The sequence below is a fragment of the Diaphorina citri genome, unplaced genomic scaffold (genome assembly GCF_000475195.1).
Source record: "Diaphorina citri unplaced genomic scaffold, Diaci psyllid genome assembly version 1.1 scaffold132, whole genome shotgun sequence".
Classification (NCBI taxonomy): Eukaryota; Metazoa; Arthropoda; class Insecta; order Hemiptera; family Psyllidae; genus Diaphorina; species Diaphorina citri.
Genome location: NW_007377569.1, coordinates 40,777 through 54,603, shown reverse-complemented (window position 1 = coordinate 54,603; position 13,827 = coordinate 40,777). Strand labels below are relative to the sequence as shown.

At 32.7% G+C, this 13,827-nt stretch overlaps 1 protein-coding gene across 1 annotated transcript in view; it reads left to right on the top strand.

Moving 5' to 3' along the window:
- LOC103525015 (protein embryonic gonad-like) overlaps positions 1–11,616 on the top strand; it is a 102,309-nt gene extending 90,693 nt beyond the window's left edge. The window contains exons 3-4 of the mRNA XM_026820245.1: positions 8,379–8,684; positions 10,515–11,616. Of these exons, the coding sequence (XP_026676046.1) occupies positions 8,379–8,684; positions 10,515–11,060 (852 nt within the window). The 3' untranslated portion in view covers positions 11,061–11,616. The remainder of the gene's footprint in view (positions 1–8,378; positions 8,685–10,514) is intronic.
- Positions 11,617–13,827: the final 2,211 nt, after the last annotated feature.

The following is a 13,827-nucleotide window of genomic DNA, read 5'->3' as shown; positions in this document are numbered from 1 at the left end:
TATGGGACTGAAAGTGTTAAGATCAACAAGACGAAATCATATCGAGGTTAATCCTAATTTATAGCGTCTGGGCCATCTCTTCTTTATTTTCTCTCGTTTATCCAAATCAAGATTCAACTGGGTCTCATCTTCCGAATTATTTTCAAATTCTCGTTTATAAATTTCAAATGTGACCAAAGTTACAATGTCGCCAGATGCTCTTTTTTTTTAGACTTTGCTTGGCGCGAAGAAACTTTGGTGTCCACCTATATTTAAAACAGAAATTTATTTATAAACCAAAGTCATGTAATAAAGTAGCATTTGCGGAAACAATCTCTTGTTTCAAGTTAACTTTTAACTGTGTTTGTGTGAGTCCATCTGTCTATGTTTTGGATTGTGTGCATGGATGATTGTCACAAATATTGTTTCTCGATCGATAGGTACACTAAATTTTAATACTTCACTTGGACTCGAAGTACCAATATCTTCTCTCGTTTCAAGTTAACTTTTAACTGTGTTTGTGTGAGTCTATGTGTCTATGTTTTGGATTGTGTGCATGGATGATTGTCACAAATATTGTTCCTCGATCGATAGGTACACTAAATTTTACTACTTCACTTGGACTCGAAGTACCATATCTAGATCCGAAGGTAACCACTACACAACTGAGGTTCGTTGGGCAAATCTTTCCAGATGGATATATACGTATCATCTTGAGGATTTGTTGAGTAGTCTCTTGTTTCAAGTTAACTTTTAACTGTGTTTGTGTGAGTCTATGTGTCTATGTTTTGGATTGTGTGCATGGATGATTGTCACAAATTTTGTTCCTCGATCGATAGGTACACTAAATTTTACTACTTCACTTGCACTCGAAGTACCAATATCTAGATCCGAAGGTAACCACTACACAACTGAGGTTCGATGGGCAAATCTTTCCAGATGGATATATACGTATCATCTTGAAGATTTGTTGAGTACCTCCAATACCTTCGTTTAGGTGTAACATGTCAATTATTTCTGTAACATTTCAGTCTTCATGTTTCGAAGGTGTTACTGTTATGAGGTACAATGAAAACATCATTATAATCATTTAATTGTATTACACTTGTAGCGATTGTCGGATCGATTCAGTCGAATAAAATGCTTCTTTGCAACTATTACTGGATTTTTTTGCATAGGGTCGTGAGGTTTTTGATCGTGTTCCAGATCAATAGGTGTGGGGAGTTTCACTTCAGTTTGCATGTCCGGAAAGGCGGATTAAGATTCGTATTCGTTTTCAAATATAGTGAGCGTTTTTTTCCATTCATTAGCACTACAGACAGTAGATAGTTTTTGCCACCATTCCAGGTTGTTTCTAATGGGAAAAGATTTCTTCTTCGGTAGGTATATTATTGTGTTTATTATGATATAAATTTTACTGTCAGTGTCCGGGCGCAAGTCTGAATCCATCTGCATCTACTATTACTGAACTAGGGTAACTGAACGTATCCGGATGTCCATAATTCCTACTTTCAATAATTCACACATCCTTTCAACGAACCTTTGGAACACTTTCTCACGCATGAAAACAATGTCAACAACATCGCCAGATGAGAATGCTCTCGTCTGGTTGCCTTAATATTGGTGTTTTAATTTATGTTTCCAAAATCATAAAATAAAAACTTGTAGATTGAAAAATGTTGATGAACACTATGGAAATAAGGAAAGTAAAAAAGTAATAAGTTACAAGATTTATGGATACAAAAAAGAGTGATGAAATAATACATGGCGCCGTAATTTATAATGTAGTTATGCAATACGTATTTCTTCAAATGTGGAAAATGTCCTTCAAAGTTTTCTTCCAAATGTCTGTAATACTTGCATATTATACTCAAATGTGTTATAATTTATGTTATAAATTTACCTGTAGATAATTATGCAGCTTGCCAGCTAGGGTTAATCCATATTTTAATGTTGCCAAAAAGTTTAGTATCGCTTCTGTACACAATTTCAATTTTACCAATCATTTTTATTGTGTTCAATATGGATAGTATTAACAATATTATTAGTATTGTTTTCCATATGGCTATAACTAATATTAATATGGCTTTTAGAATTAGCATTGTGATGTGTTTGTCTATTGGTTGGTTGGTTGCCTTAATATTGGTGTTTTAATTTATGTTTCCAAAATCATAAAATAAAAACTTGTAGATTGAAAAATGTTGATGAACACTATGAAAATAAGGAAAGTAAAAAAGTAATAAGTTACAAGATTTATGGATACAAAAAAAAGAGTGATGAAATAATACATGGCGCCGTAATTTAGAGTGTAGTTATGCAATACGTATTTCTTTAAAGGTGGAAAATGTCCTTCAAAGTTTTCTTCCAAATGTGTGTAATACTTGCATATTATACTCAAATGTGTTATAATTTGTTATAATTTATGTTATAAATTTACCTGTAGATAATTATGCAGCTTGCCAGCTAGGGTTAATCCATATCTTAATGTTGCCAAAAAGTTTAGTATCGCTTCTGTACACAATTTCGATTTTACCAATCATTTCCTAATTCTTCATGTGACCAACTTCGAATCCCCACTAAATCAGCATCCAAAAGATCTTGTCAATTTCTACCATCCAAAAGATCTTGTCAATTTCTATGATTGTCAGCATAATGAAATTGAAACTCATCAGTAGATTACAATGATCATAGTTTTCTTCAAATGCAATCTCTATGTCTTCCTCTGGTTTTCCTTTCACATCTAATAGCTCATAGACGTCAACTGGTGTGGAATTTCATCTCAGATTCCTACCAACAGACGTCAAGATGAAAATAAATCAAGACCACATTCTCCAAGCACAGTGGTCGAACATGGAGAGTAATTTGTTAATATATTTGTTTGATCTGAATCTCGTAATGGAAAGATGATTTATCAGGACATATCTTTGAACGGTCTTCATATCGTTTGCTGTAATCTGCCTGGATTTCTTCTTTTTTCTCTTTATCTGCTTTTTCTTCTTCTTCTTCTTCTGATAAAATAACTTTGAGAAGCATAGAAAAGAATGTGATGGTTGAAGAGATTAATTACGCCCTTTTACATAGAGATAGGATGGGGTTTGACTTGCAACTTTGACCAATTTTGAGGATTTTTTTTTTTTTTTTTAGTCATTTTGAATTTTGAAGGAAATCCAAGTTGGGAAAATGGACCTTAAATGGAACTTAAAAAAATAGCCTTTCTTTGGGTCAATTAAGAAATCATTTAGATACTGATGAAAATTTCTAATAAAACAATTAGGAATTAGTTGAAAACTCCTGAAAATATGAGGAAATAACATAAGATGATCAATAATGAAAACGTCTTCAGAATTTTACTAAATGATTCGATGGATACAGCAACATCTCTGATAGCTCTAAAAAAAAAAGAGACAACAACTAGGTATCTACCTATGACACCACTAAAAAAGTCAGCATTTAGTATGATACTACCTAGTTCTAGTTCTAAAAAAAAAGATAGCCCAACCTTTTAAGCCTCATCTCATTCGAACGTTAACCAGGTTTTTGCCCATAAAGCGCATCGCTTGTGCCAATGTACTATCCTGCCATGTTTATAATATTCATTAACCAAATGAAATATTGAACTGAAATTCTCTGTAGGTGGTATTAAAGAATTTATACCATTTTATTATAATTTATTATATCATACGTGTACGGGGTATACCGAATGGATTTGCAAGGAAAAGAAGGTTGAGAAATGGAGCTTTTTTGCGGACTGTTCATGGGATTCGGAGTTGATTTTTTTTTAGAAAGCAAGGAGAAAGAATTTTGGCATTTTTCGTGGTTGTACTTTGAGGACAAGATTTAAGAGTCGAAATTCAACATTGAGAGTTATCGGAGAGTATAAAACGAGGGACGAAAAATTCCTCTAGAGTAAATACTGTCATTTTGACAATTCAGTTGAAGAGGCAAAGGAGGAACAAGAAGACATACCTAGAACAGGAGAAGGAAGAAGAAAAAGAAAACATAGAAGAAGCAAATAAAGAAGAAAAATAAGAAGAAGACGACCAAGATAGAGAAAAAAATAGTAGGTATCAATTTTTTCTCGTTTCTTGTGTTCGCATCTCATTCGGAATCGATTGAACACAATTAATATGAAAATTGAACGTCCTAGCAACGTGGTAGGTCAGGAAAGACTTTAGTCATGGGTAAAATAGATCCGGCGAGCAGAGATGTGCAAAGAATGATTAAAAGAACTACCTACTCTTTTAACTCTTTTTAATGAACTACTCAGTCTATAACTCTGAAATAGCTCCCTATAGGTACTTACAATTGCACGTCCTAGCAACGTGGTAGGTCAGGAAAGACTTTAGTCATGGGTAAAATAGATCCGGCGAGCAGAGATGTGCAAAGAATGAATAAAAGAACTACTCTTTTAACTCTTTTTAATGAACTACTCAGTCTATAACTCTGAAATAGCTCCCTATAGGTACTTAAATATGTTAAATAATAAAAAAGTTGTGACTGATTAAAGAAAAAAATGCTTAAATGTTGGGCAATCTATCCCCCACTTACGGTACTTGTATAAAATTAGACTAAACCCATCTTTTCTGGAATCTGACATAAACCTGTTTGGAAGTTAAGTACGTGATATGTATTCAGAAAATATTAATAAATATTACTTATAACTTCTATTATCTTTGGTGATAAAAAATGTAGCATCTTCTCTTTGATTGAAAACATGCCAGTGGCGGATTATAGGTACTTATAGCGAGTTGAAGAGTGAAGACAAAATGTAGTTCACTGAAAAGTTCTTTTGACTCAACTTTTACACAGACATCTCTGCTTTCGAGTTTTCATAGAGCTTAAGTTATAGATGTTTTAGGATGTAACTCATTGACTAAGTAGTCCATTAAAAAGAGTAGATAATTCTTTCAATTAACTTACTCTTAACACATCTCTTTTTACCAGATCTATTATGAAAATGAGTTGTTCTTTTAACTCACTCACTGATTCTTTCAACTCACTCTTGACTCTTCTCAACTTGTGAGGTTCCATGGAAGCACAGGTGGCATCATCAAGGTGTCTTATGGGCTTTTGAATGGTTGTGTTGATTTGAATATGTTAACTTTTGATCTTTTCTACCTGATTGGTAGACTTTGCCAAAGGTTACATCGTGTGCGTTTTCAACATGGCCATTTGGAGTATTATAGCAATATTAATAGCATTAATAGTAATATTAGTATTGTGTTCAATATGGATAGTATTAACAATATTATTAGTATTGTTTTCCATATGGCTATAACTAATATTAATATGGCTTTTAGAATTTTATTAGCATTGTGATGTGTTTGTCTATTGGTTGGCGTGGACAATCGATTACTTTGCATTCTTCCTATTGGTGGTCTGTGTGACGGTCTGTCTTCTCTTGCTTCCTGGGAACTAGGATAAAATAACTTTGAGAAGCATAGAAAAGAATGTGATGGTTGAAGAGATTAATTACGCCCTTTTACATAGAGATAGGATGGGGTTTGAGTTTGACTTGCAACTTTGACGAATTTTGAGGATTTTTTTTTAGTCATTTTGAATTTTGAAGGAAATCCAAGTTGGGAAAATGGACCTTAAATGGAACTTAAAAAATAGCCTTTCCATGTCATTGGGATCAATTATGAAATCATTTAGATACTGATGAAAATTTCTAATAAAACAATTAGGAATTAGTTGAAAACTCCTGAAAATATGAGGAAATAACATAAGATGATCAATAATGAAAACGTCTTCAGAATTTTACTAAATGATTCGATGGATACAGCAACATCTCTGATAGCTCTAAAAAAAAAAGAGACAACAACTAGGTATCTACCTATGACACCACTAAAAAAATCAGCATTTAGTATGATACCTACCTAGTTCTAGTTCTAAAAAAAAAAAAAAAAGATAGCCCAACCTTTTAAGCCTCATCTCATTCGAACGTTAACCAGGTTTTTGCCCATAAAGCGCATCGCTTGTGCCAATGTACTATCCTGCCATGTTTATAATATTCATTAACCAAATGAAATATTGAACTGAAATTCTCTGTAGGTGGTATTAAAGAATTTATACCATTTTATTATAATTTATTATATCATACGTGTACGGGGTATACCGAATGGATTTGCAAGGAAAAGAAGGTTGAGAAATGGAGCTTTTTTGCGGACTGTTCATGGGATTCGGAGTTGATTTTTTTTTAGAAAGCAAGGAGAAAGAATTTTGGCATTTTTCGTGGTTGTACTTTGAGGACAAGATTTAAGAGTCGAAATTCAACATTGAGAGTTATCGGAGAGTATATAAAACGAGGGACGAAAAATTCCTCTAGACTCTCTAGAGTAAATACTGTCATTTTGACAATTCAGTCTGTGAGACACCCTGTCGCTTGAAAGAAAAAATCACAGACTTAATAATAAATAATTTTAACAGCAACAAGCATTAGATTAAACACCTGATTAGTTATTTTCAAAGATTTATATGAAAAAAATATGTAGGGAATATAAATAAAGTCAAATTTTATTTGTAAAATCAATTTTGCTAAATCTTCTTCGTAATCCACATTTAAAAGACCATTTTCTGTAGCCTTCTTGGGGACTTGCCCAAGATATTTTTTATTTTTTGCGAAGCAAAAAAAAAAAGGTTCATTCATTCGATTCTTTTATCCATATTCTACTTTCAAAGCTGATAGACTAAACTAGAAACTTAGAAACCCATCCTTTAAACATTGTATTTGAAGATGATAAAGTTTGCATTTGTGTGATTTGATGTTTAAAGCACGATAAGTTAGAATAACATTACTAATATGAGTAATATGTATACTGATAGATGATCATCCAATGGATTACAACTAAGTACATTTGATATCTGGACGTGCCAATAAGGGAAGAACCAAATGTAAACCGCTCTCATCATTGATTTACTTTAATTTACTTTCATCATTTACTTTGACAATAATAACAGAACATGACTAATATAAATGGTTTAGGTCAAATTTAAAATATATTCGTAGAAAAGCAAGAGACAATTTAAGTCAAATTTAAAATATAGAAAAAATAGGAGACACATTATTGAGTGATGGATTGATAAATTGATATTGGACTTTTGAATGGACATTAAATTGGGTGAGGTTAAAGCGTGGGGAGTTCTTGATAACCTGACCCTAAAGGAACGAATACCTTTAACCGACATAGAATAAAATCCATTTTTAGTCCGACCAAAGAATATTGACTGAAAAAACTTTGCATAGGATTGATAAATTGATATTGGACTTTTGAATGGACATTAAATTGGGTGAGGTTAAAGCGTGGGGAGTTCTTGATAACCTGACCCTAAATGAATGAATACCTTTAACCGACATAGAATAAAATCCATTTTTAGTCCGACCAAAGAATATTGATTGAAAAAACTTTGCAACTAAGTTTTTTGCTTTTTAAACCAACCATTTTGTCTCTGAATCAGTGGATCAGTTAGAACGGCCACCGAGTTTTCACAGTGTACCGAACAGTCTTCAACATTTGGTACCAATAAAAAGCCACAATTAATAGCCCTCCAGAATGCAAACATTAAGTAGCAATTAGCATAAACATAAAACAGATCAATGTAAAAGAGTTCGCCTGTTGGCCAGTGTGTGGTAATCTTCATCTGAAATGGCAATCAAAGTAAACTAACCACATATAAATAAAATATAAAGCTATATGAAAAAGATCTACAAAGTAAACTATCTGAGAGTATAAAAAGATCTAGATGTCAAGAGAGTCCCTTTTGACGCTATAAAAGGAATAAAGAGTGAATTTATTCAAATTGATAAGAAATAAAAGATTGGAAGAGATCTCGGCTTGATACAGCAGACTACTTGTTAAGGTTCTAAAATTTCCTTTTTTTACTTCTTCAAGAAAAAAGAAGCAAAAATTTAGAAAGTCACATAAAAATTGAGAGAAAAATGTGTAATGTGTTCTTTGAAACGAGTAATTTTTAGAGTAGGATCTACTAAACTATCAAATAGAGATTTGATATTGTCAACTGGAATTCCAATGGCTCCTAAATGCTCATTATGATCATCTTGAACATTTTCCTTTAATGTCCTTCAGTACAATTATTTTTAATGTTTCACCATATTCTAGGCAATAAGATTATCATCTCGACACAAACTTGCATAAATGCAGTTTGGAAATGGTTGCAGATTGTAGTAGCATTTCATTCTGCATTAAAGTGCTCGTTTACGATAGAAAGAAATCGTTAAAATATTATGTTCTACAGTCTTAATGTCAACTACCTATAACATTAAAATAATAATTATGATCAAATTTCCATTTCTATGTCCACTACCTCACAAACGATATTGTAAATGAAGAATATAATGAGTTTGTCTAATTGGAAATCCTTTGCTTCTTCTGTTTCAGTCATTCTTCGGAAGAACCTACAACAACCCCAACTCGATTACAGAATGCAAGAACAACTATCAATGCATCATCAACAAGAAAACGCGAACCTCATGCAAAGCATGTCGTCTGTACAAATGTAAACTAGTAGGAATGAGCAAGAACGGATCCCGGTATGGTCGGCGGAGCAACTGGTTCAAAATCCATTGTCTACTAGAAGAACAGAATGTGCGACGAAATGGCGGTACCGGTATATACGATAGTCGAATCAACCCTCTCCTCTGGGACAACAAAATACTAGACACCAAAATAGACATCAAAAACAATCTTATTCAATTGAATGATGCTGATTTTGGGTGTTCTTCTAAAGTAACTTTTACAATGTCTCTAACCGTTTAGTCAGTACAGCTGAAAACCGCCAAAAAGCGATCGAAAACTGTCAAAAAGCTGTCAAAATAACGCCGCTTTGAACGGTCTTCATATCGTTTGCTGTAATCTGCCTGGATTTCTTCTTTTTTCTCTTTATCTGCTTTTTCTTCTTCTTCTTCTTCTTCTTCTTCTTCTTCTTCTTCTTCTCCTTTGAACGGTCTTCATATCGTTTGCTGTAATCTGCCTGGATTTCTTCTTTTTTCTCTTTATCTGCTTTTTCTTCTTCTTCTTCTTCTGCTTCTTCCTCTTCCTCGTAGTCTTTTTCTTCTTCATCATCTTTAACTTGTAAGGTTATGTCTGGTATTTTATCAACAATTCTTAGTGATACTTTTTCATATTTACTCTTTTTTTATATTTATACATTTATTATCATTTCATTCCGCATATAAATTCTTTTCAATAGATTTGTGATGGATGTAGTTCTTTTTTATAGTATGGTTCTGATTAGTCTAACTTGGATATCATACATCTTTGTGGCAGAAGTATAACTGGTACATAATGTTGGTAACACTCACCACGATTTTTATCCTTGTTGTGAATTTGTCCTCGTCAGATTGAGCATAGATTGCTTTCTCTTCCTCACCCACTAGAAATGAACTGGTACATGGTAAACACTAAAGGAATAGAATATACCTTGTTTATCCTGCTGAGATAGAACTGAAAAGTCCTTTTACCCCCGCAGTCTAACCAAGGACTGCTTGGAAAATGTTTAGACTGCTGGGGAAAGGGAACTTTCCAGTCCTATTCGAGCAGGACAAACAAGGTAGGTATACTCCATTCTATTCCATAAAATAAATATGTTAGTGTGTCACAAGATGATCTTATAGACAACTTTGAAATTGATGGAATGTGGAGACCAGGAAAACCAAACGAAACACGAACCCTGGATACTTACTAAAGGCGTTAAAAAAAAATGTACCACCTGCAAAGCGGACCCTCCATAAAGACTATAAAAAAACTCTAAAAGACATAACGTGTCATCCGTACTATTTGTGGACAAAGTGAAGAGCCGTAAAAACCGTACGCTGACAAAGTTATATCACCAAACGCTCACAAGAGATCAAGGAGAATCTCCCATAAACTATTTTATCGTACAGTAAAATGCAATAGATAAGCTATCACCAAACGCTCACAAGAGATCAAGGAGAATCTCCCATAAACTATTTTATCGTACAGTAAAATGCAATAGATAAGCTCACACACACACGGCTAAGCAGAAAATCGTTATGCTAATGCGAAATGCATTACACACTCTACTAAATTTGCATAATTTATTTTATTAACCATTTCGAGTAATGTAAATATCAGAAAAAAAAAAAATAGAAGAGAGAAGAACAAGAAGAAGAGGACATAGAAGATGAAAAGGAAGAAAAAGATCTAGAAGAAATCGTTATGCTAATGCGAAATGCATTACACACTCTACTAAATTTGCATAATTTATTTTATTAACCATTTCGAGTAATGTAAATATCTGAAAAAAAAAATAGAAGAGAGAAGAACAAGAAGAAGAGGACATAGAAGATGAAAAGGGAGAAAAAGATCTAGAAAAGGCAAAGGAAGAATAGAATAGAATATACCCTGCTTATACTGCCAGAATGAGACTGAAAAGTCCCTTTACTCCCGCAGTCTAAGCAAGTTCTCATGTATTTGGTACAATATTTTAAAAAAAAATTACAATTTATTTAAATAGACCCTTGCTTAAATTAAAAAAAAGTAGGCAAAAACAATAACGTAACGGATAGCAAGGAAATGAAAGAGTCAGATAGCGGAAGTGATAGTGACGATAGTAAAACGCATCACATTCACAAGAAAGAAAACTCCTCAGCTAGTCCTCTAGGTCATAGTGAATATCAAAAATCAATCAGTATACCTTCCAATAGTCCGCTTAGTGAAAAGGAATTCTATTTCAACACAAAGAAATCGTTGTCACTCAATTGTTCTCCTATCAGTTATCCAGCTACTCCGTTTACGTCGTTTTCGACACCACCTCCAGCGCTGTTCTCACCGTTTTATCCTCACTTGGTTCCACCGATTTATTCCACAACGCCAGCGTTTTCTCCTAGTATAGCCTCAACACCAAGTCCAAGCAGTGGTTCAATACTACACGACGAACCTATCGATCTATCAGTGAAGACATCGTCAAAAGAGAGTACAAGTTTAAGAATAGTGCCATCACCTACAAGATCCTCACCTCCCATACCTCTACCCACAACTACTTCCCCACTAGATTTAACCAGGAGTACAAAATCTTCACCGACCACCGTTCATAGTTAATAGTGGATTTCTCTTTAGAATTCCTTATGGAGAGTGTTGAGACTTGGAAGAAATTCGCCATGTGGAGACATGGTTTGACAGAGTTGAGATGAAACCAAAGCAGTTATCAGTCAAGTATTGCGAAGGGCTTACAAAAATTTGCTCCATACAAGTGTTTTGTCATAAAGTAGGCCCCAAAAGTCCAATATCTACTCGTATTTTTTAAATTTAATCAGGTATCTAGATAATTTTAAATTTTAGAGTATACGAGTATAGAATATTTCTCAAATAATTAATTTATTATTTTATCTTCGGCTTCTGACAATGCTTCTTCAAAAATTCGCCCTGTTGAACTCCTAAGAGATGAAGCTCTGTCACAAATACGACCTGCGAGAGTGGGTAACTTATCCAAAACACTCTTATTTAGGGTGACTATGTACTTTATTTAATTGTTTAGACAAATTGAATTCCTATTAGATTTAAAGTTAATGTTTAGTTTTATAAATGAATCTAGGTAGTTAAATGGACAAATTTCTAAATTAAAATAAATATCCCGGGAAAATATATCATTAGGAACATAGGAACATTTTTTATAATTTGGCAATTGTCAATGAATCTAGGTAGTTAAATGGACAAATTTCTAAATTAAAATAAATATCCCGGGAAAATATATCATTAGGAACATAGGAACATTTTTATAATTTGGCAATTGTCATTAATTTCTTACTGCTTTCTACTTACGCCTTGGACCACAGTCAAATTTTCTAATTTAATGTCTTTAAATAGAAGATCTCACATTGCATTGATTAAAATCCAACTTAATTTCTATACATATAAATCAATCGTAGGTACATTTTGACATACCCCTTTGGGTTTAAAATTATGAAATTTAGACTGCAGTAGTCCAGGTCAATCTTTCACTATGATATTTCTTTACATTAATGTAAAATTAGGTTCATTCCTACTGTATTATTCTAATAATTATTGTATTTTGTATTCTAAAATTTTATAAATTGATCAAATTTGAAACTAGTCTGCTGTCATATTTCTTACTCAAAAAGCCCTCTGGCATATAGCAGTAAAACATATTATATAGGCATTCTTTAGACTTTTCTTTTACCATAGAATCTTTTTACCATGGAACCAAACGTTTAATATCCAGCTACAACATACCCTTTTACTGGGCTTAATTTGTAAGCCTTAAAAAGTTCAGAATACCTGAATAATAACCTCAAGTACTTACCTAGTGTTTTTGTCAAATCCTTATTGGTTTGAATGACCAATTCCATAGGGAATCTGCTTTCTACTTACGCCTTGGACCACAGTCAAATTTTCTAATTTAATGTCTTTAAATAGAAGATCTCACATTGCATTGATTAAAATCTAACTTAATTTCTATACATATAAATTAATCGTAGGTACATTTTGACATACTCCTTTAGGTTTAAAATTATGAACTTTAGACTGCAGTAGTCCAGGTCAATCTTTCATTATGATATTTCTTTACATTAATGTAAGATTAGGTTCATTCCTACTGTATTATTCTAATTATTGTATTTTGTATTCTAAAATTTTATAAATTGATCAAATTTGAAACTAGTCTGCTGTCATATTTCTTACTCATAAAGCCCTCTGGTATATAGCAGTAAAACATATTTTAGACATTTTTTCCACTTTTACCATAGAATCTTTTTACTTTTTACCATGGAACCAAAAGTTTAATATCCAGCTACAACATACCCTTTTACTGGGCTTAATTTGTAAGCCTTAAAAGTTCAGAATACCTGAATAATAACATCAAGTACTTACTTACCTAGTGTTTTTGTCAAATCCTTATTGGTTTGAATGACCAATTCCATAGGGATATTCACTAAAGAGTGTAAATTTACCTCTGAAATTCCTTTTTCAAAGTGAAATTTTGTGTTTAAAATAGCTCCTTTTACTTAGTATGAATTATAAATTAATTTTGTATTCTAGTTATTGTTTATCCTTGTATTATTCTCGATGTATTAGAAAATATTTTGTTATTTTTATTTATTTATATTCCAAAAAATAAAAAAAGTGAACAAATTCTTGAAGACATTTTAAAAAAGAAGCTTTGTTTTCATCGTCCATGAATTTAACTAATTTTTCAGGCCAGTCTTAAAAAGAGGGGGGAAATGGTGGAGATGTCGTTTTCACCATTACGAGGGATTTCGTCACATCCACTAATGACTAGTTATTGTTTATCCTTGTATTATTCTCGATGTATTAGAAAATATTTTGTTATTTTTATTTATTTATATTCCAAAAAATAAAAAAAAGTGAACAAATTCTTGAAGACATTTTAAAAGAAGCTTTGTTTTCATCGCCCATGAATTTAACTAGTTTTTCAGGCAAGTCATAAAAAGAGGGGGGAAATGGTGGAGATGTCGTTTTCACCATTACGAGGGATTTCGTCACATCCACTAATGAATCTAATGATTTTGATAGGATATTTCCGTTTTTTCGGTGCCTATTTGGAAATCATTATCAACAAAATCCGAATAAATGGGGATACCTATAACGAAATGTTCAATTTGACTCTGCCAGATACTGATGAAAATTTCTAATAAAACAATTAGGAATTAGTTGAAAACTCCTGAAAATATGAGGAAATAACATAAGATGATCAATAACGAAAACGTCTTCAGAATTTTACTAAATGATTCGATGGATACAGCAACATCAGTGATAGCTCTAAAAAAGAGACAACAACTAGGTATCTACCTATGACACCACTAAAAAAGTCAGCATTTAGTATGATACC